At 39.6% G+C, this 22,201-nt stretch overlaps 1 protein-coding gene across 1 annotated transcript in view; it reads left to right on the top strand.

Annotated features, from left to right (window-relative positions):
• Positions 1-22,201, top strand: part of CSMD1 (CUB and Sushi multiple domains 1) — a 1,578,457-nt gene that overhangs the window by 1,282,755 nt on the left and 273,501 nt on the right. The window contains exon 25 of the mRNA XM_081517452.1: positions 18,601-18,803. Coding sequence (XP_081373578.1) covers positions 18,601-18,803 — 203 coding nt within the window. The remainder of the gene's footprint in view (positions 1-18,600; positions 18,804-22,201) is intronic.

The following is a 22,201-nucleotide window of genomic DNA, read 5'->3' as shown; positions in this document are numbered from 1 at the left end:
CTTTGGTATTCCTTTGAAAATTTGTGTTAAGTCATCCGTAGTAAAAATAAAAAGAAATTAAGTACATCAGCTAGCTTTGGCTGCATAACAAGTGGGTCCCCCCCAAAACTTAGTTGCTGAAAACAATGATTTATTTGCTTGTGACTTTCTGAGTTGCTGGGCAGTTCTGGTTGGTTGGGGTGAGTGGCCTAGGAGGGCCTCATGCAGGTGTGGGGGCCTCAGCTGGATGATTAAATGTGGGGGTCTCTCTGCATCAGGTTCTGTTCCCTTAGGAAACTAGTGATGATGGAATTTTCCTAGAAGCAAAACATGAGGCTTTTCAAACTTCTGTTTGCATCAGATTTACTAGTGTTTCATCTGCCAAAACACATCGTGGGGGAAAAAAAATGTTTAAAGAAATATATTCCACCCTTAATGGGAAAAGAATAGTCCTAAATGATGCTAATTTTAAATTAACAAGTAAACCAATGAAAAATATTTTTTGAAAATAAATCCTCCATGTGCCAAAAGGGTGTGTCAAAACCACAGTATAGTATGTGAAGCAAGAGGACATTTCAGTTAAAACCAAGTTTTTCTTTAACTGAAGAACATGTTGAGAATGTGCAGTCTGTAGTCATAGTTCTTAAAGTCCCTTTTCTGCTCCCACCACCTCTCCTCTTTCATTCTTTTGAAATCTGTCTACAATGTTAATTAAAAAAAAAAAAAAAAAAAAGGCAACTCTGTTCAGACTTCCCTGGTGGCTAAGTGCTAAACAACCCACCTGCCAATGAAAGAGTCATGGGTTTGACCCCTGATCTGGGAAGATCCTGCCCCAGAGCTACCAAGCCCGTATGCCACAGCTACTGAGCCTGTGCTGCACAAGGAGAGGAGCCACCACAGTGAGACGCCTGAGCACCACAACTAGAGAGTAGCCCCACTCTGTGCAACCAGAGAGAAACCTCCCACAGCAGCGAAGGCCCAGCAGCAGCCAAAAATAAACAATTGTTAAAAAGGAAAAGGAAAAAAAAAAATCCGTGCAACAGTCTTAACCACTCCCTCTGATCCTCTTCCTGTTTTCTGTGTTATTACACCGACCAGAGGGGATGGGGAGGGAGGTGGGAGGGGGGTTCAGGATGGGGAACACATGTAAACCCATGGGTGATTCATGTCAATGTATGGTAAAAACCACTACAATATTGTAAAGTAATTAAATCCCAACTAAAATAAATAAATTTATTAAAAAAAAAAAAGAATCTGGGCATCAGCTCCTTTAAATATGAGAAGAAGCTGAAAGAGACATGTGCAAAGCAGAAGCCTGTTTCTGGGGCAAGTGCATATATGAAAACATTCATGAACTAGTGGATTCTGTCCTTACTCACAAATGGGTTGCCCAGCAAACTTAGTAAATGTATTCTCCTGCAACTTTAAAACTTAGTAAAAATTAGAAGGGATGCTGAGGAGTGAGGAGGCCTGCTTATTCCATTCACTGACACTCTGTTTCTCTCTGATGGCCTCCATCCTTCCTGAAATTCACCAGACTTTCTTGACATTTGGTCACATCAACATTTTGGGAGTGAGTTAAACTCACATGGAACAAACTATTACTACTTTCAAACCCTCCAAAATAAATATTCAAATCATGTATGTGGAACAAGAGAAAGAATTTAGATAATGTAAATGTTGCAAAAGTAACTCATTTAAATAATTAATTAAAAAATTTAAGTGTCCTTAGTTAAGAAAAATGATTAATTAGGTAATCATGCCATTTATTGAGGCACAAATAGGGCATGTTTGAATAAAAGAATTTGAGTCTGTATTCTTCATAAAGGGCTCTGCAGATGACTCAGTGGTAAACAATCTATCTGCCTGCCAGTGTAGGAAACTCAGGTTCAGTCTCTAGGTTGGGAAGATACCCTGGAGGAGGAAATGGCAACCCATTTCAATATTTATGCCTGGGAAATTCCATGGACAGAGGAGCTGGCAGGCTACATACAGTCCATGAAGCTGCAAAGAGTTGGGCACGACTCAGCGACTCAACAACAACATTCTTCATAAAAATCAGCAGTCACTTACCAGTGAACTATATAGAATTAAGTATTACATCTTAACTTTAAATTCCTGAATGCTTGATCTAAATGATATAAAAGCTGTTATACTGAAACACCCTAGGAACTATCTGTGAGTCATGAAATGACTTTACATAAACAGGATATCTTTCCGTGTAGGCAGATTTAAAAATTTTGTACTTCTTTGTTTTATTTATTTTTTTAAAATTTTAATTGGAGGGTAATTACTTTACAATATTGTGGTGGTTTTTGCCATACATTGACATGAATCAGCCATGGGTGTACATGTGTCCCCCATCCTGACCCCCCTCCCCTCTCCTCCCCATCCCATCCCTCAGGGTCATCCCAGTGCACCAGCCGTGAGGACCCTGCCTCATGCATCGAACCTGGACTGGTGATCTGTTCCACATATGATAATATACATGCTTCAATGCTATTCTCTCAAATCATTCCACCCTCACCTTCTCCCACAGAGTCCAATAGTCTATTCTTTACATCTGTATCTCTTTTGCTGTCTTGCATATAGGGTCATCGTTACCATCTTTCTAAATTCCATATATATGCATTAATATACAGTATTGGTGTTTTTCTTTCTGACTTACTTCACTCTGTATAATAGGCTCCAGTTTCATCCACCTCATTAGAACTGATTCAAATAGATTCTTTTCAATAGCTGAGTAATATTCCATTGTGTATATGTACCACTGCTTCCTTATCCATTTGTCTGCTGATGGACATCTAGGTTGCTTCCATGTCCTGGCTATTGTAAACAGTGCTGTGATGAACATTGGGGTACATATGTCTCTTTCAATTCTGGATTCCTCAGTGTGTATTCCCAGCAATGGGATTGCTGGGTCATATGGCAGTTCTATTTCGTTTTTTTAAGGAATCTCCACACTGTTCTCCATAGTTTCTGTGCTAGTTTGCATTCCCACCAACAGTGTAAGAAGGTTTCTTTTTCTCCACAACCACTCCAGCACTTGTTGTTTGTAGACTTTTTGATAGCAGCCATTCTGACTGGCATGAGATGGTACCTCATTGTGGTTTTGATTTGCATTTCTCTGGTAATGAGTGATGTTGAACATCTTTTCATGTGTTTGTTAGCCATTTGTATGTCTTCTTTGGAGAAATGTCTGTTTAGCTCTTTGGCCCATTTTTTGATTGGGTTGCTTATTTTCCTGGAATTGAGCTGCAGAAGTTGCTTGTATATTTTTGAGATTAATTCTTTGTCCGTTGCTTTATTTGTCATTATTTTCTCCCATTCTGAAGGCTGTCTTTTCACCTTGCTTTCCTTCATTGTGCAAAAGCTTTTAAGTTTAATTAGGTCCCATTTCTTTTTTGTTCTTTTTACTTTTATTTCCATTACTCTGGGAGATGAGTCATAGAGAATCCTGCTATGATTTATGTCAGAGTGTGTTTTGCCTATGTCTTCCTTTAGGAGTTTTATAGTTTCTGGTCTTACATTTAGATCTTTAATCCATTTTGAGTTTATTTTTGTGTTTGGTGTTAGCAAGTGTCCTAGTTCCATTCTTTTACAAGTGGTTGACCAGTTTTCCCAGCTCCGCTTGTTAAAGAGATTGTCTTTTCTCCATTGTACAGTCTTGCCTCCTTTGTCAAAGGTAAGGTGTCTATAGGTGTGTGGATTTAACTCTGGGCATTCTATTTTGTTCCATTGATCTATGCTTCTGTCTTTGTGCCAATACCATACTGTCTTGATGACTGTTGCTTTGTAGTATATTGATTGATAGATTCCTCCAGTTGATTCCTCCAGTTCCATTCTTCTTTCTCAAGATTGCTTTGGCTATTCTAGGTTTTTTATACTTCCATACAAAATTGTAAAATTATTTGTTCTAATTGTCTGAAAAATATCGTTGGTAGCTTCATAGTGATTGCATTGAATCTATAGATTGCTTTGGGTAGTATACTCATTTTCACTATATTGATTCTTCCAATCCACGAGCATGGTATCTTTCTCCATCTATTTGTGTTATCTTTGATTTCTTTCATCAATGTTTTATAGTTTTCTATATATAGGTCTTTTGTTTCTTTAGGTGGATTTATTTCTAAGTATTTTATTCTTTTCATTGCAATGGTGAATGGAAGTGTTTCCTTAATTTCTCTTTCTGTTTTCTCATTGTTAGTGTATAAGAATGCAAGGGATTTCTGTGTGTTAATTTTATATCCTACAACTTTACTGTATTCGTTGATTAGCTCTAGTAATTTTCTGGTGGAGTCTTTAGGGTTTTCTATGTAGAGGATCATGTCATCTGCAAACAGTGAGAGTTTTACTTCTTCTTTTCCAATCTGGATTCCTTTTATTTATTTTCTGCTCTGATTACTGTGGCCAAAACTTCCAAAACTATGTTGAATAGTAGTGGTGAGAGTGGGCATCCTTGTCTTGTTCCTGACTTTAGAGGAAATGCTTTCAATTTTTCACCATTGAGGACAATGTTTGCTGTGGTTTTATCATATATGGCTTTTATTATGTTGAGGTATGTTCCGTCTATGCCTGCTTTCTGAAGGGTTTGTATCATAAATGGATGTTGAATTTTGTCAAAGGCTTTCTCTGCATCTACTGAAATAATCATATGGTTTTTATCTTTTAATTTCTTAATGTGTATCACATTGATGCATTGGCAAATATTGAAGAATCCCTGCATCCCTGGGATAAAGCCCACTTGGTCATGATGTATGATCTTTTTAATATGTTGTTGGATTCTGTTTGCAAGAGTTTTGTTAAGGATTTTTACATCCATGTTCATCAGTGATATTGGCCTGTAGTTTTCTTTTTTTGTAGCATCTTTGTCTGGTTTTGGTATTAGGGTGCTGGTGGCCTCATTGAATGAATTTGGAAGTTTACCTTCCTCTGCAATTTTCTGGAAGAGTTTGAGTAAGATAGGGGTTAGCTCTTCTCTAAATTTTTGGTAGAATTCAGCTGTGAAGCCGTCTGGTCCTGGGCTTTTGTTTGCTGGAAGATTTCTGATTACGGTTTCGATTTCTGTGTTTGTGATGGGTCTGTTAAGATCATCTATTTCTTCCTGGTTCAGTTTTGGAAGGTTATACTTTTCTAAGAATTTGTCCATTTCTTCCAAGGTGTCCATTTTATTGGCGTATAGTTGCTGATAGTAGTTTCTTATGATCCTTTGTATTTCTGTGTTGTCTGTTGTGATGTCTCCATTTTCATTTCCAATTTTGTTGATTTGATTCTTCTCCCTTTGTTTCTTGATGAGTCTGGCTAATGGTTTGTCTATTTTATGTATCTTCTCAAAGAACCAGCTTTTAGTTTGTTGATTTGATTTTTGCTATGGTCTCTTTTGTTTCTTTTGCATTTACTTCTGCCCTAATTTTTGTGATTTCTTTCCTTCTACTAACCCTGGGGTTCTTCATTTCTTCCTTTTCTAGTTGCTTTAGGTGTAGAGTTAGGTTATTTATTTGATTTCTCTCCTGTTTCTTGAGGTAGGCTTGTATTGCTATGAAACTTCTCCTTTCCTTAGCACTACTTTTACTGAATCCCATAGGTTTTGGGTTGTTGTGTTTTCATTTTCATTCATTTCTATGCATATTTTGATCTCTTTTTTGATTTCTTCTGTGATTTGTTGGTTATTCAGAAGTGTGTTGTTTAGCCTCTATCTGTTTGTATTTTTAATAGTTTTTTTTTTTCTTTCCTGTAGTTGACATCTAATCTTACCGCATTGTGATCAGAAAAGATGCTTGAGGTGATCTCAACTTTTTTGAATTTACCAAGGCTAGATTTATGACCCAGGATGTGATCTATCCTGGAGAAGGTTCCATGTGCACTTGAGAAAAAGGTGAAATTCATTGTTTTAGGGTGAAATGTCCTATAGATATCAATTAGGTCTAATGGTCCATTGTATCATTTCAAGTTTGTGTTTCCTTGCTAATTTTCTGCTTAGTTAATCTGTCCATAGATGTGAATGGGGTATTAAAGTCTCCCACTATTATTGCGTTACCATTAATTTCCCCTTTCATACTTGTTAGCATTTTCTTTGCATATTGCAGTGCTCCTATGTTGGGTGCATATATATTTATAATTGTTGTATCTTCTTCTTGGATTGATCCTTTGATCATTGTGTAGTATCCTTCTTTGTCTCTATTCATGGCCTTTATTTCAAAGTCTATTTTATCTGATATGAGTATTGCTACTCCTACTTTCTCTTGGTCTCCATTTGCGTGAAATATCTTTTTCCAGCCCTTCACTTCCAGTCTGTTTGTGTCCCTAGGTTTGAGGTGGGTCTGTTGTAGACAGCATATATAGGGGTCTTGTTTTTGTATCCATTCTACTTATTGAACATCCTTTTGTGATTTGCTTCCCAAGAACCAAAAAAGAGCACTTGTTTCCCTAAATGCAAAGCAAGTGACAGACACTCTTTGCAGGTGAATCTAATACTTTGTTAACATTTTAATAAGAAAAGAGTTAAGAAATTAATAAATAATGAGATGAAGTAATAAAAAATATACAACTTTTTCTTTTTTTTAATTATGAACTGACTTTGTCATTTAACCATTAATGTTCTAGGAAAACAAAAATGCTAACTACACCGATTGTTGTTTGGGGAATTTTTTCTTCTTGTGCATATCTTTTAAGCTACTCAGTTTGTAAATTAATCTTTTTATTTAAGGCATAAAATCCTTCCTAATAAGGAAGTTAAGAAACAAACATCAGCACTTGTAATTAATTTACTCTGTCAGTGTCCAACTTTATCCCAAAATGTTTCTGGTGATTTTGGTTCATTAAGAAATTATGTGCTGCTTTTAGTATGGCAGTCTAGAAAATAACATACTTAAAAACACATAATATATAATTTTAGATTTAAAACGGTACTGACACCAAGAAAATTAGAGCTTGGTCTCAGCTTGGATATTTTTTGTCTAGTTTACTTAATCTTAGTTATTTCATTGGTATCAGAGTCAATATTATCTCAACTGTTTGCTTGAAAGTGAGGAATACACCAGTCATGTAGTTATGAATCCAGGGATTAATTTATGCATTAAAATTATTAATATGAATGGAATGCCTTACCATACATTCTATTATGATTTGTTAAATGTCAATGCTTTTCACTCTTAAAAATAAATAAGCAACAAAACCTCAGAAATTATGAAAAGTTTGGTTTCAACATTTCATGCCAATTATTACTGTGTTTATTTTTATTTTCTTGAGGCCCAGAGCAGTTTCTGATGTACATTGCGATCACTTTTTGTTCGAGATAATAGAAGACATGAAAATAGTTATTGTAATAGGGCACTTGGGTCTAGAAGACATTTATAATTTTCACAGCATCCTATAAGACAGTTTCCAGAACTAAATTTAATTAAAAGTCAATCATAAGACAGTGCAGTAAATTTAGCCACTTGGAGAGTTATTTGTAAACATGTGTCTGAGACCCAGTGCATTTCATTCTGAGCACAGCTGTCATTTATACAGTAAAGGTAGCAGCATTGTAAACGCATCCCCGCAAGCAGCATCAAGACAGTGTTTTGCATAATCATATGTCTATATTGTTCCTTGGCTTTAATTGCTTTTTCACAAGTCTAATTGTCTGGAAAATTCACTTTGAGAGTATTTCTCTTCTTTCTTACAAAATTGCATTTGGACATGTGGTCATTGTTGTCATTGTTGTTGTTCAGTCACTAAGTCATGTGCTACTCTTTGTGACCCCATAACTACAGCACAACAGGTTCCTCTGTCCTTCACTATCTCCCAGAGTTTGCTCAAATTCATGTCCATTGAATTTGTGATGCTATCTAACCATCTCATCCTCTTCTGCCCCCTTCTCCTGTTGCCTTCAATCTTTCTCAGCATCAGGGGATTCTATTAGAAATAGCTCATGTAGTATTGAAATCATTAGAGGCCTATCAAGCACCCATTCTTTACCAGCTGAGCCACCAGGGAAGTTCCAATGCGGGAGACCCAAGTTCAATCCCTGGGTCGGGAAGATCCCCTGGAGAAGGAAATGGCAACCCACTCCAATATTCTTGCCTGGAGAATCCCTTGGACAGGAGAGCCTGGTGGGCTTACAGTCCATGGGGTCACAAGAGTCAGACATGACTTAGCGACTAAACCACCACCACCAAACATGCATTAACTGTCAAAACTGCTCCTGTGCAAACTTTTAAAGAAAGTGCAATGCGGGTCGTGGTCCTGGCTGTGCTGGAATATATAGAAATTAGGGGGAAGGTCTGGTCTGTAGCTCTAGGATAATTTTAAATTAGTTTTGACCAACCTTCAAGATCCCTGTGAGACACAGACTCAGCGAATTATTCCACTTAACTGGACATTTTTCTCTGAGTTTGAGGTCAAGCTGTGGTAAATGTGCCAGGAACATGAGTTACAAGTTTTTTTTTAATGAGAAGACTGACAGGCTCAGGGGCAGGAATCAAAACATCTCAAATGCCCCTTTTCTTTTAGGGTGACAAAAATAAATATCCATTTATTTTTGTGGATAATGTGAGGAAATAAGCAGTCAAAAGAATTCCAGCCCTCTAAAGAAAAGAGAGCAGTAGCACTTCAAAGTCTGCCCCATGTGTGAGGCTGGACCCCAGCACTCCTTAGCTGGACCCAGGGAAGCAGCTGCAGGGTTTCAGGAACCGGACCAGCCACCTGCAGGGGGTGGGGGGCAGAACCCTGCAGGCACCCCTCACGGTGCAAGATCCTGATACAAGCAATTTTAGTCACCTTGCTTCATGAAACAGCACCAGTGCTGCAACAACAGGGTTCATTCACATTTAGTTACCTTTGCAGATGTGCTATGATGGGTTTCATGAAGCACAGACCTCCTCTTAGCCCTTCAGTCTCAGCATAAACAACAGACACACCTGGTCACGTCGTGTGCCTTCCAGTGCAGGATCACTCACCAGGCATCTGCAGTCAGTGCAAACACAGACAGCAAAGCACCTCCTTGTATTTCTTCCTTGTCTCCCAGTGATGATCCCACTTGACACTGTACGAAAATGGATCATCAGAAAGGGAACTGGCCAATGAAAAGGAACGTGTAGGAAGAACTGAAAAGCGATTAACTCTGAAAGTGAAATTCTAATGACATAGGAATGGGGTTTAGGAGAAATAGTTAATTGGGGTGTGGGGGATTGCCATGGCTTCTGTTTCAGAGACCAGTGCCTCACAGACACCCTGCAGGCACACCTTCAGGATAACTATTATCATTTCCTCCAAGCCTCTTTACTCCTGATCTTTCTTAATGCCTGTCTTCCTCCAAGTGGTGGAGGTTTTTATTTTCAATAATAATATGTTCTGCTCTTCCTTATTTTTCACTCCCCAATCTCCAATATTCTCCCAACTGAAAAAAACACCAGGTATTAATCTATTGATTTTTTCTTCATAATAGGCTCTGAGAAAAAAAATCAGCTGCATGTGAGCCAAAGCCTTGTCAGCTCTCCCACTGTTGGTGTCTTTTCTTATCCATGACGCCCAGTGCCCACTTCACGGGCCCGTTACTCTGCTCTTACTCTACCCTTCTCCCCGCCCAGCCTCCCAAAGCTGCCCTCCGCCCCCTCATGCTCTCAGCCACCCCTTGGCTAATCGGCAGGTGTGAGCTCCTTAGACAGACCGAAACACCCTCAGGACTTGGTGCCTGGTCCCCTACAGGTTTGGCCCGATGACTCACGCAGGCTTTATGCTCAGCACAGATGACGCGTGCGTGAGTCTCCGACCCCAGCTCTGTCATCACAGCTCGCTTTCCACCTGTGCTCCCTGCAGTTTCTGACTGTTGCCCACCTCCAGATTCTTCCCATCCTTGGGGGCCAAGTTAAAAGGTCAACCAGAATTTCATTTTTATCATCTCATCTAAAAATAGTCTGCTTTCTTCTCTGGACTCAGCGTCTATCCCAGCACCCCTCCCTTCTAAAGTCGGGCCGTCACTGCACAGCAAAACATCCAGGCCAGCCTCTTAGTATCAGGGCTCCTCCCTCCCCCTCCACACCCGTGTGGCCACACATCCTGGTAATTCCACATCCGGAGCCCGCTGGGCCAGACCCATGATTCACTGGGCCTGTTATCTGACCATCCTGCCCAGCTTTCTCCCAGCCACTGCTCCCACTCTTAAGGAACGTGTTTTATTTTTTTTAATTATAATATTAATTTTATATGGTTGAAAAATGAACATATAGACATCTTCAAAAGCATTAAAAAAAGGCATGCATTTCCCCCATATTGGACATCATTGTTACCATGTTGACATATGTCTTATATGGACTTTTAAAAATTTATTTATTTTGTATTAGATTATAGCCAATTAACAAAATGTGACAGTTTCAGGTGAACAGCGAAGGGACTCAGCCATGCATATCAGTTCAGTTCAGTTCAGTCGCTCAGTTGTTTCCAACTCTTTGCAACCATGCATTTACATGTATCCATTTTCCCCTAATTCCCCTCCCATCCAGCCTCCCTTACATGAACCTTTACATAAGCTACAGTATGGGTGACCATAATTAAATATTATTTCTCTTGCTGGTTGTTTACAAGATTTCTAATTTTCATCATTTCTAGTTTTCAATATTACATGTAATTATATGGCAAATGGTATCACAAGTAAAGCTTTGCTTGTATTGATAATTAATACCTTGGAATAAATTCTTAGGAACATTCTTTCTGGGTCAAATGGTTGAATCATTTTTATGTGTCTTAATACAAATAGTTCTATCAAACAAAGCTGATCATATCACTTGCCCACTTTAAAAATATACATACTTTGCTCATTATGTGCAGAATAAACTCAAGTTCAGCTTCATGATATTCAAAGTTACTTATTTTCTCAATTTTTGAAATACTAGAAAAGTGTGGCAGGAAGATAAAAAGCCTGGAAAGTAGTTTGCTGTAATCCTAGATGCAAAATTTGTTGTATAGTTGTATGATTTCTTAAAGGAAACATATATATATATATGTTTAATTGTTTAATTAAACAATTAATTAATGTCTACTTGTTTAATTATTTTTGAAAAATAGTATCATACCTTAATATTATTCTGAAGATTTTCTTCAGTCAATAAACATGGTCAAAGTTTAATGTCCTTACTTGTAATTCCACCTCATTCTATTTAGTTGTGGAAGAAGATACCATTGCTTGAATGCACCATAATTTATTTAAACTGTACCCTATTGGGATATTCAGATTGTTTTCAGCTTTTCACTGATATCAGCCACGCTAACATCTTCCCAATATATCACCTCGAGGCTACTTCCTATGATGAATTTCGAAAGCTGGACTTGCTGTTTATGCACATTTAAATCTTTATGGCCATTACCAAATTGCTTTTAAAAAGAGAAGATATGGCCTTCAACAGTATATGAAAAGATGGAGTCTCCACATTCTCACTGAAACAGAATGAAGTGTTATTATCTCGGCCAATCTGGTAGGAAAGAAAATCTTTACATCATTTTACTTGTTATATTTGTAACTTTTGCATTTTCACACTCTTAGCGTGTTGGTGAATGTATTTGTTTAGTCACTTTCTGTCTCATCCTCTTTACTGAATTATCGTTGCTATTTCCCTCTGCCTGATAAGACCCTTCCCAGGCATCTTGAACAGAATAAACATACCTGACACTTTGTTCATCTGATGTTCTGTCCACATGTATTAAAGCTTGTGACATTGTATGTTGCAAAGTGTATTTTCGCTTTCTTTTTTATTTTTAAATTGTGAAAATATGGTAACACATTTACAGGAGACTTGGAAAGTTGCATTCAGTTCCACTATATATTACAATTATTTTTAAGTAGATAAATTAAGAACTTTAGTTGGAATTTCATTACCAAAGTCTCAAAAATTAATGGAATGAATAGACAGAAAAGTAGAAAGATACAGTAGACCAGAAAAGCACCATGAACGAATTCAACATAACTAAGATTCACACAATTTTCACATAATAGCAGGATACAAATTTTATTCAAGTTCCCATACACTATAAACCAGGAGACACTATAACGTACAGGGACATAAAACAAGGCGCAAAATTTTCCTGGTCTAAAGGCATTGAAATTATACAGAGTCTGTTCTCTTTATCTCTGTGGAATTATGTTCGAAATCAATATCAAAAGATATGTGAAAATCACCCACATATTTTCAAGTGCAATATGACATTTACTAGGAGAGATCTTTGACTTAGCCATGAAAGCCTCAATAAAGTTGGACTGAATAAAACAATGAGGGTGATTGCAGAGAATAAAGCATTTAAATGAGAAATTAATATCAAATATAGTTTTTAAAAATCCATGTGCTTGAAAATTAAATGTTCAGCAAAGTGTATTTTTTCTTGAATGACTGTATCTGAAATAAATAGTAGTTTCTTTAGGATGGTACTTTTTAAAATCAGTTTTTAAACTTTCCCTACCTAGTAGTATAATGTCTGCATATTGACTTTCATTATTTTTTAATGAAAAATGACCATTTCTTTGTCTATATTAAAATGTTGTTATATCATTGTAGGGCTTCCCTGGCGGCTCAGTAATAAAGCATCTGCCTGCCAATACAGGAGACAGGGGTTCAATCTCTGGGTCAGGAACATCCCCTGGAGAAGGGAATGGCAACCCACTCCTGTATTCTTGCCTGGAGAATTCCATGGACAGAGAAGCCTGGTGGGCTACAGTCCATGGGGTCGCAAAGAGTCAGACACGACTGAGTAACTAAACAACATCCACAGTATCATTTGTGAATTTGCATGGTATTTCCCAAATGGCAAAACTTACAGCCCCAGGGTGGATCCGCATGTGTTTGTCTATGTCTTCTCATTAGCATGGATCATAGGCACAAAAGACTATCCCAATCACAATTGTACAGCTTATTTATAAAAACTCCCCGTGGAGCCAGCAGCCAGATCAGAGCCCAGGGTGTGCTCTTTGAGCTCCATTCAAGCTACCGTTCTTAAGGATAATTGCTATCTTGACTTCAGAGGCGTTTTTGCCTTACTTTGAACTTTATGAAAATCGAGTTCTACAGTGCGTCTTGATTTCCTCCACCTTCCCTCCCATTGATACAGGAAAATTATTCCATTGCATTAGTAGGCCATGATTTATTCATTCTGTGTGTTGATGGGCATGTGGACTGTTTATAGTCCAGTCTGAGGTTACTGCAAATGGTGTGGTGTTGAATGTGCTTTCATGCATCATGCAATGATTGTGTGTGTGCTTTTCTCTCGGGCGTGCACTGCACTCAGCTGCTGTAGGTGCTGTCAGATGATTTCCTGATGTGGTTATACCTCCCCACTCCCATCACAGTGCGGGTCCCTCCCAGGTACTTCTGCTTTCACTGTACTTGGCCTTGACGATGTTCCCTTTTAGTCATTCTAGTGGGTATATCGGAGAAGGCAATGGCACCCCACTCCAGTACTCTTGCCTGGGAAATCCCAGGGACGGGGGAGCCTGGTGGGCTGCCGTCTATGGGGTCGCACAGAGTCGGACACAACTGATGCGGCTTAGCAGTAGCAGCAACAGTAGGTATATAGTTGTTTTAATTTGCTTTTGCCTGATGACTGATCATGGCCATCACTTTTTTGTATTTATTGGTCTCTCGAGTATCCTTTTTATGAATTTTCAGTTGAAGTCTTTCATCCATCTCTTTTCGTATGAGAATACCTGTCTTTTACTTATTGATGTGTATATAGTTTTTATACATCTGAATGCAATCTTTTGTTGACTCTATATTCAGTAGCTATATTCTTATACTCTGGTCTGTCTTTCTGGTTTCATAATGATGTCTTTTCATCATTATGAAAAGACAGTTTTCAATTTCAATGAATCAAATTCATTTTGGCTCATTTTTCTTTCATGGCTAGTGTGTTTATCTGTATTCAAATTGAGTTATATCAGTTTTTATCTTAACATTTTTGTGTCCAGTTTAAGAAATCTTGCCTCTCCAAAATTATAAAAAACATTATCTTAGGATTTATGCAGAAGACTTATTTTATCTTCCACACTTACATGTATTCATTCCATCTGGAATTAATTTTTGTGTAAGTTATGAGGAAGATTCAAGGAAATTTTTTTGTCCACAGTGCATTTCAATCGAACATTTGTTGATAAGCCAGTGTTTCTCCATTAACTGCAGTGCAACTTTTTTCATGAACCAGATAATTATATATATAAAACTGTCAACCTGGAATCTATATTCAAACTGCCCATCATTCCTTTATAAGAGTTCCTGTTTTGCAAGTTATTTTGGCTATTCCTTGCAGCTTGTGGGATCTTATTTTCCTTGCCAAGGACTGAACCCTGACTATGGCAGTGAAAGCCTGGCATCCTAACCACTAGGCCACCAGGGAATGCCTATATAATTACTGTGAACACACAAAATACTATTTGATATATACTCACCAAGCATATGTGACTCTTAGGAGAAACTAGTATCCAGCTAGGAACATAGTTTAATACAAACAAAGTAAATAAATTAGTTGGAGACATTGGAAATTGCACAGCACACCTCTTATAATTCTTTATGACTCATATATCAAATAGGTAACACATTAGTAAGGTTACAGAAGATTTGAACCATGCAATTACTGAATTTATTTAAAGGAGTTATACAGCCTTCAAGTAGAATTTGTACATTCTGTTCAAGTAAATATGAAACATGTACAGATATGATCACAAACTAGAAGAAAGCTAATCAATAAAACAGAAAATCACTTTCTTCTATACTCCACATCCTGATCAAAATGTAATAGAAATAGAAAAGTATAACAAGAAAGTAATAAAATGCATTCTCCATTTTGAAAATAAAAGACACGTGATGAACAGATTAATGTGAAATTTACAGCCCTAAATACAAGTATTAGAAAAACAGATCACTAGAAGGTCAGTAAGTTAAGCTTCCAGATAAGGGAATTTGAAACATGGTATCAAAATAAATTCAAAAAAGTAGAGTGGAAAAACAGCAAACAGAGTAAAATAAATTAGTGGAAGAAGCCATGTAGAGAATTACCAAACCCACAAACTGATTCTCGAAAAAATTATCACTGAGTAGAAAAATAACTGACATATTCAGATAAAATACAGGAAACCCAAATAATCAATATTAGAAATGGAATAAAAATACACTCCCACAATAGAAATTATTTTTACAACATTGAAAAAAATAATAGGTTATATTATGTCAATATATTGGAAAAATCTTCCAGGCAAAAAAAAAACTAGAGAAATGATCTGATACATTTAATAAGACTAAAATAACCTTCATATCAAAGAACAAGAGCTACAAATAAAAATTAAAAGCTGAACTCTAAAGTTACTCCCATTTATATAGTAAGAAAAATGACCTGTCTGATCATCTAAACAGGTTTAGAAAAAGTAGTTTGATAGAACTGAATGCATTTTCATAATCAACAGCATAACTAGATAAAAACCTTCCCAGCATAGTGAGCATTAGGGGATTTTTCTTAAAATGATAGAGTATGTGATAAAATCTTTCCATAAGAATACAATACCGTACACAAACAGTGGTAAGAGATGCAGCAGCAATCCTATGGATTTCCCTCAGCAGTGAAGGGGTCATTCAGTCTCGGTCCGCTTCTTCCCTCTGCCTAAGACCTATGATGGTCTCCTCTCGTCCCATGGCTTAAAGCCATTTATTTGCTCAACACACAGGTTTATTCTTGCCTTCCAGACTTCTCTGCAAAGCTCCAGATTGGCATGAGCAGCTCACTGTCCGGTGTGCATCTTGAACTCACAGGCCCCACCCAGAATGTCTGGTCTTCCCACGCCACAAACCCTGCAGCTGCACCCTCCCCCGCTAGCCGTGACTTCCCCACCGTTCTCGTTCCTACGCACAAACCCTCGAGTGACCTCGCCCCCTCTCTTCACCCCGCAGGCCTCCCCCAGCCATGTCCCCACCATCGCACCATGCCCAGAGTCTTCCAGCCGCTCAGCGCTCCCCAGCCCACTACTCTAAGCAGCTCACATCTGACTCTTGGTTCTGTCTTTCCCTGGAGAGCTTGTTGTCAACACAAGCACAGAGCAATTTTCCTTTTTCTTTTTAAATCACAGGTGGGGTGACTGCTTCACCACAAACCGCCCTGGTGGATCACCCGGGGTGAGAGCCAGAACCCGCAGAATAAGCTTCCAAGCCCTGGGCCTCACTCCTTCGCACCCCCGGCCACCACCTGCATGTTTCTCTGGCCTTAGCGCCTCTTGCACAGGCCCTCTCTCTGCTCGCTCGTTACACTGCCTGCCCACGTGGTCTCAAACATGGAAGCCGTGCCCTCTGTGTAGGGCTTTTGCTGGGTTCACTTTGCCCTCTCATCAAACGTGGGGCTTCCCTGGTGGCTCAGACAGTAAAGAATCCGCCTGCAATGCAGGAGGCTGGGTTTGATCTCTGGTTCAGGAAGATCCTCATCAAATATAACAAACCTCTCATCTCCTTCAAGTCTCTATTCAAAGCTCTCCTCCCAACATGGGTTATCCAGCCATGCCATTTAATTTCTTAATCTCCTCCCCGCCCTTCAATTCCGTCAAGGCCGATGCTGCTTATTCTGCTCTGCTTTTTTTTTTCTTTTCTCAGTGACATTTACCACTTACGAACATGCAATTTTCTTATTTTTTAGTTTCTGGGTTTTTTTGCTCATCTCTTGCCATTACCAGCTGTGCAGGCTCCACAAAGGCAGGGGTTTTCCTTTAGTTCACTGATATATCCAAAATTCCTCAAAGAGTGCCTGATAATAGTCGATGCTCAAGAAGTGTTCCTTGAATTGTTGAACTGCATTGTATACTGAAGGGGGTTTGCCTTAGACTCACAATAGTATGGTCAACCTCACAAATATTTGGGGAGATGTCATTTAAACAAGAGATCCTCCCACGACCATCACGTTTTCTCTTTATATAGCTATTGTAGGCTGATGCCATCAGGTATTGGTGAAGACGTGGCAACACAGAGCCCTTTGCAGTTTATTGTGAGTCTGTACGTAGCTACAGTTACAGGGAGAACAACTTTGCCATTTCTCTTTCTGAGCCTAGAGAGATCCAAGAATGAGTACCATTTATCGTCATAAAATATAGAGACTGACTATCTTTTGGTAGAGACCTAGACAAGTGAAGCATTTATTCTGCTTATGAAGTGAGTGACCAAAGTCTACATGTCTAGTTTAGAGGAATTCCACCCAACACTCGACATAAAAAAGCAACTTGAGGGAATTCCCTAGCGGTCCAGTGGTAAAGACTCTGCAATTTCACTGCTGAGGGCCCAGGTTTGATCCCTGATTGGGGAACTAAGATCCTGCAAGCTATGCAGAGTGACCAAATATAGAAAAAAAAAACAAAGCCATACATAAAAGCTAGAAAAAAAAAAAAAAGCAACTTGAACATGAGATAAGCGTATACATGCCAAAAGTACATCTATTATGTAATTATTGTTAAACAGACAAAATAGTACTATATATTTTTGGAGACATGTATACACATGTATGCATATGAAAATCATGAAAATATAAATGAGAAGAAACCATTGTGATTTCAGGAAGTGGGAGTGAGAGGAAAAACAGTGAGTAAGAGGAGAGGAGGGGGAGTAGGACTGTATTATTAATATAGATTTTTTTAAAAAAGACATCTGAAGCAAATAGGGAAAAATGTTAAGATAATGGTGGATATCCAAGTGTCTACTGTATTCTGTGCTTCCCTCTATATTAAAGATATTTTAAATTGAACATTTAAAGATATACTACATGCTTTATACTTTATTCAGGGTTAGATATTTTCTTTGAGTATATAATATGCACAAAGTAAGTAATTAGTATTTGAGTACAGTGTTTTGTATAGTAGTTATTGTAATTTTTATCTTTCTTACAATTTCATGCAATTAGCAGTAATTGAAAGATGATAAAAGTATTCAGGAAATATGGATTTATGTTGATATTAAATTCTTTTATCCATTTGAATTGCCATAGATAGAACTACAGGTCTGTGGCTTCCTCTGACATAGAGAATTTTTAAGTTACTCTGAAGAATATCTGTAAATCTGATCGAAGTATGTTAGAATATTATAAGAAAAGGAGTTTATACTACACAATTCCGCTTTTGTGTTGGTATCTCAAATCATGTACTTTTCCTGAAAAGAGACTGTATAAAAGCAGACACAGCATAAACCGAGATCACTCAGATACAGGTGGCTGTGTAAACACCATCCTGGTGTAAACACCATCCTCTCTGCCAGGTCTCTCCTGGCATGCATGCTGCCACCTCGTGGGCGTTTCGGGAACGACACCGGTACCGCAGGCATCACAACCTGTCATTAGCTTAGAACAAAGTTGTGTCAAACCCATCTTTGGTCAGCGTGCCCGAAAGAGCTTTGAGTCGTGAAAAGAGCTGACGGTCTCCGAAGACCTGGTTTCATCCCTGAGCACCCACTGTGTCCATCTCGGACAGAAGCAGCGGGCTCCGCTGTTTGCTGGCGGGCCACTGTGCCCGCCCGGTGAGGCTGCAGGCTCCCCGGCGTCCCCCGGGGTGGGGCTGGGGGACGGGGAGCGGGCTGGCACGCACCTGAGCTCTGGGCCCGGCGCCCTCGCTGCCGGCCCCCTTCAGCCGTGTTCTCCTTGCAGCCTGCACTTCATCGTGTTTGACACGGAGCTGGCCCACGACATCCTGCGGGTGTGGGACGGCCCGGCGGACAGCGCCATCCTGCTGAAGGAGTGGAGCGGCTCGGCGCTGCCCGAGGACATCCACAGCACCTTCAACTCCCTCACCCTGCAGTTCGACAGCGACTTCTTCATCAGCAAGTCCGGCTTCTCCGTGCAGTTCTCAAGTAGGTGAACGGCCCCTCCTCCCTCCGCGGTCCTCACATCCCGGGGTTGCCAGGGAGACAGGGCCCATTCGTGTCTTAAGGCGCCCCCCACTCCCGACAGAGATGGACCTTTTGTTGAGCAAAATATGAAACTTTGAAAACCCCTATCAAGAGAATGGTTTGTCTTAGGAAACTCTCTCCACTCTCAGATGGTGATAGACGGATGCTGTCTTGGGGGGTGGTGGTTTAGTCGCTAAGTTGTGTCCGACTCTCGCGAGCCCACCAGGCTCCTCTGTCCATGGGATTCTCCAGGCAAGAATACTGGAGTGGGTTGCCATCTCCAGCTCCAGGAAATCTTTCCAACCCAGGAATCGAACCCAGGTCTCCTGCATTGCAGGCAGATCCTTTACCAACTGAGCTACAAGGGAAGCATACTCTCTTTAGTTATATGGAAAGAAAATACTTTAAAGGTTTGAGTTAATCAGTAAGTATCTGAACTTGGGCCCCAGACCGGTGTGAGTCTGTACCAGCAGGTCAAGTTTATCTTGGGCGCCCCCTCCCCACGCCTGACATCCAGCCCAGGCTCCCTCACCCCCCTGGTTGCTGCCATGAAATCTGGACGTTTGCAGTCTGCTTCCACCGTCTGCTGTCAACTCCCCTGCCATTTTCCCTCCTTAGGGCTGAGATGTCAAGCAGCTTCTGTAGGACAGTAATCTCTGAGGATTTAGTGGCTCCGTGTTTGTAGCTTTAAATGGTTACCTCTTGAAGACGGTCCCCGCCTTCGCTGTCCAGCACATTTATAAGCAACGGCTTCCAGACGGAAGGGGTGGGGATATTTTGTGGCAGTTGAGTCTGTGAATACCCTCCCTTCAAACCACAGCATGTAGAAGTGTCGTATAACGTGGTAGCTCCCAGGGTCAGCGGTCATCGTAAAACGAGCGGAATTTTCACATAAACACATTCTGGTTCGATTCATCTCTTGGCAGGTCACTTGCGAGCCACATTTAAGGTTTACATTAGAAAATGGACTGAGGTCAATTTGATGTTTTAAGGGGTTGGTAATGAAATTGAGGTTAAAGACTGCGCAGTTTCTTACCTCGGGTTTGCTGTGCTTCGAGGCAGTAATTTGTGAACATGTGCTCACGGAATGGAATCTCTATGCAGTAAAAATTTCACTGGTTTATGGCAAAAGTATCAAGGTAAGTTTGCTCCAGTTATCCTGGCATGGGGGGAAAAAATGTTTTCATTCCAAGATCATATCATTGTTGCTCTTTTTCTATGAGATAAAAATGTCTGCTGTCTTCAGAAACAGTGGTGAAAGTACAGGGCAGGTGTGTGCTGCACTGTCCTTCTTTGACAACAAAAACATCGGTATCATTATGAGGTTATGTTTCCTCTCCTATCCATTATGTTCTCTCCTGGCTGTGTTTTTGCTTTTTTGTCCCTTTATAATAGACTTTTTAAGGGCAGTTTCAGGTTCACAGCACATTTGAGAAGAACGTGCAGAGATTTCCCATGTAGCCTCTGCCTCGGCCTATACACAGCCTCCCCCATTATCAACATCCCCACCAGATGGTTCATGTGTTACAGCAGATGAACCCATACTAACGCGTCATCACCCTAAGGCCGTGGTTTACATGGGGTTCACTCTTGTGTTGCACATTCTGTGAGTCTGAACAAGTGTGTAATAACTTGTATCCATCATTACCGTCTCATACAAAGCAGTTTCACTGCCCTAAAAATCCTCTGTGCTTTTCCCATTCATTCCTCCCCCGTCCTAACTAATCCCTGGCAAACAGTGATATTTTTTCTTTCTCCATAATTCTGCCTTTTCTAGTATCAGGTAGTTGGAATCATATAGTATATAGCCTTTTCACATTGGCTTCTTTCAGTTAATAATGTACATTTAAAGTCCCTCTAGGTCTTCCCTTAGCTTGATGGCTCATTTCTTTTCAGTGCTGAATAATATCCCATTGTCTGGATGTATCACTGTTTATCCATTCACCTAATGAAGGACATGTTGGTTGCTTCCAATTTTTGGTGATTATGAATACAGCTGCTATAAACATTTGCATGTAGCTTTTTGTATGAACATAAGTTTTTAACTCCTTTGCATAAATATCAAGGAGTGTGATTGTGGGACTATCTGGTAAGAGAATGTTCTTTTATTTCTGACCTTTTAAAATCTTCCCTTTTAAAAATTCATCTGGTGGAACAAAGAAATCACTTATTTTTTTATATTCCTCATTATATTTTCTTTTAAAAGACATCTTCCTAGTTTGGGTTAGAGACAAAGGAGTGTCTTTTATTATAGTTATTTGAGAGCATAGACATTTATATCCTATATTTACAATTATGAAAATAATATATTTAATTAATATGATGCTTAGGAAGTGATAAAATGAGCACATCCGTTAAAGTGCCTACAAAAATGAAACTTGCTTAATTGAACTTTGGTTTTCCAAGTGTTCTAGTTTGAACAATATGAAATTGTCATTTTTGCAGATTAAAAAAATGGTTAAATGTTGGCATTTATGGTTTAACATAGCATTTGGTATGTGTGCATGCATGCGTGCTCGGTCACTTCAGTAGTGTCTGACTCTTTGCGCCCCTATGGATGGTAGCCCGCCAGGCTCCTTTGTCCATGGGGTTCTCCAGGCAAGAATACTGGAGTGGGTTGCCATGCCCTCCTCCAGGAGCATTTGGTATACACTTTGGGAAATACCATTTTAAGAGTGAAAATATAATGTTGACTCTGAGGTATTTTTGTGAATGAGTTTCTGTGAGGTTTTTAAAACTCTATGGGAAGGAAAAACTGCAAGATATAAAAACGTTGCTTGGCATTGTTTAGAAAAATTTGGCTTGAATTGTGACGCTGAAAATTTGGGTTTGTATCTTGACCTCTGGCGCTTCCCCAGTGGCTCAGTGGTAAAGAATCCACCTACAATGCAGGAGCCGCAGGAGACGCTGGTTTAGTCCCTGGGTTGGGAAGATCCCCTGGAGCTGGAGATGGCAACCCACCCCAGTATTCTTGCCTGAGAATCCCATGGACAGAGGAGCCTGGTGGGCTACAGTCAAATGCGACTACAACTTAGCACAGCACACAGCCCAGCACATTTTCCCTTTGTCTGCTTAGACCTGCTCTCCACCATGTCTCAAGCTTCTCAATCCTAATGGTGGACATGCATGGACGTGCTTGATGCCTTCTAGCTGGCTCCTCCAGTGAAGAGCTCGGGCAGGAGACGAGAGGTGCAGGGAGGAGAGTGGTGTCAGGCTGTGATATATCTCCCTCTCAGATTCCCTCAGTCAGCGCTCACTGTTCTTCTCAAGAAGCTGTATCCATACAGTTGCTTTCCAGGTTTCTATACACCCAGTAACTGCACTTCTACTTGGGCTTCTCCAAATCCAACATCTGTAAG

This window comes from Giraffa tippelskirchi, chromosome 8 (genome assembly GCF_054371585.1).
Source record: "Giraffa tippelskirchi isolate mGirTip1 chromosome 8, T2T-mGirTip1v1.2.pri, whole genome shotgun sequence".
Classification (NCBI taxonomy): domain Eukaryota; kingdom Metazoa; phylum Chordata; class Mammalia; order Artiodactyla; family Giraffidae; genus Giraffa; species Giraffa tippelskirchi.
The sequence above is the reverse complement of the archived record's forward strand: the minus strand, read 5'-3'. Positions and strand labels throughout refer to the sequence as shown.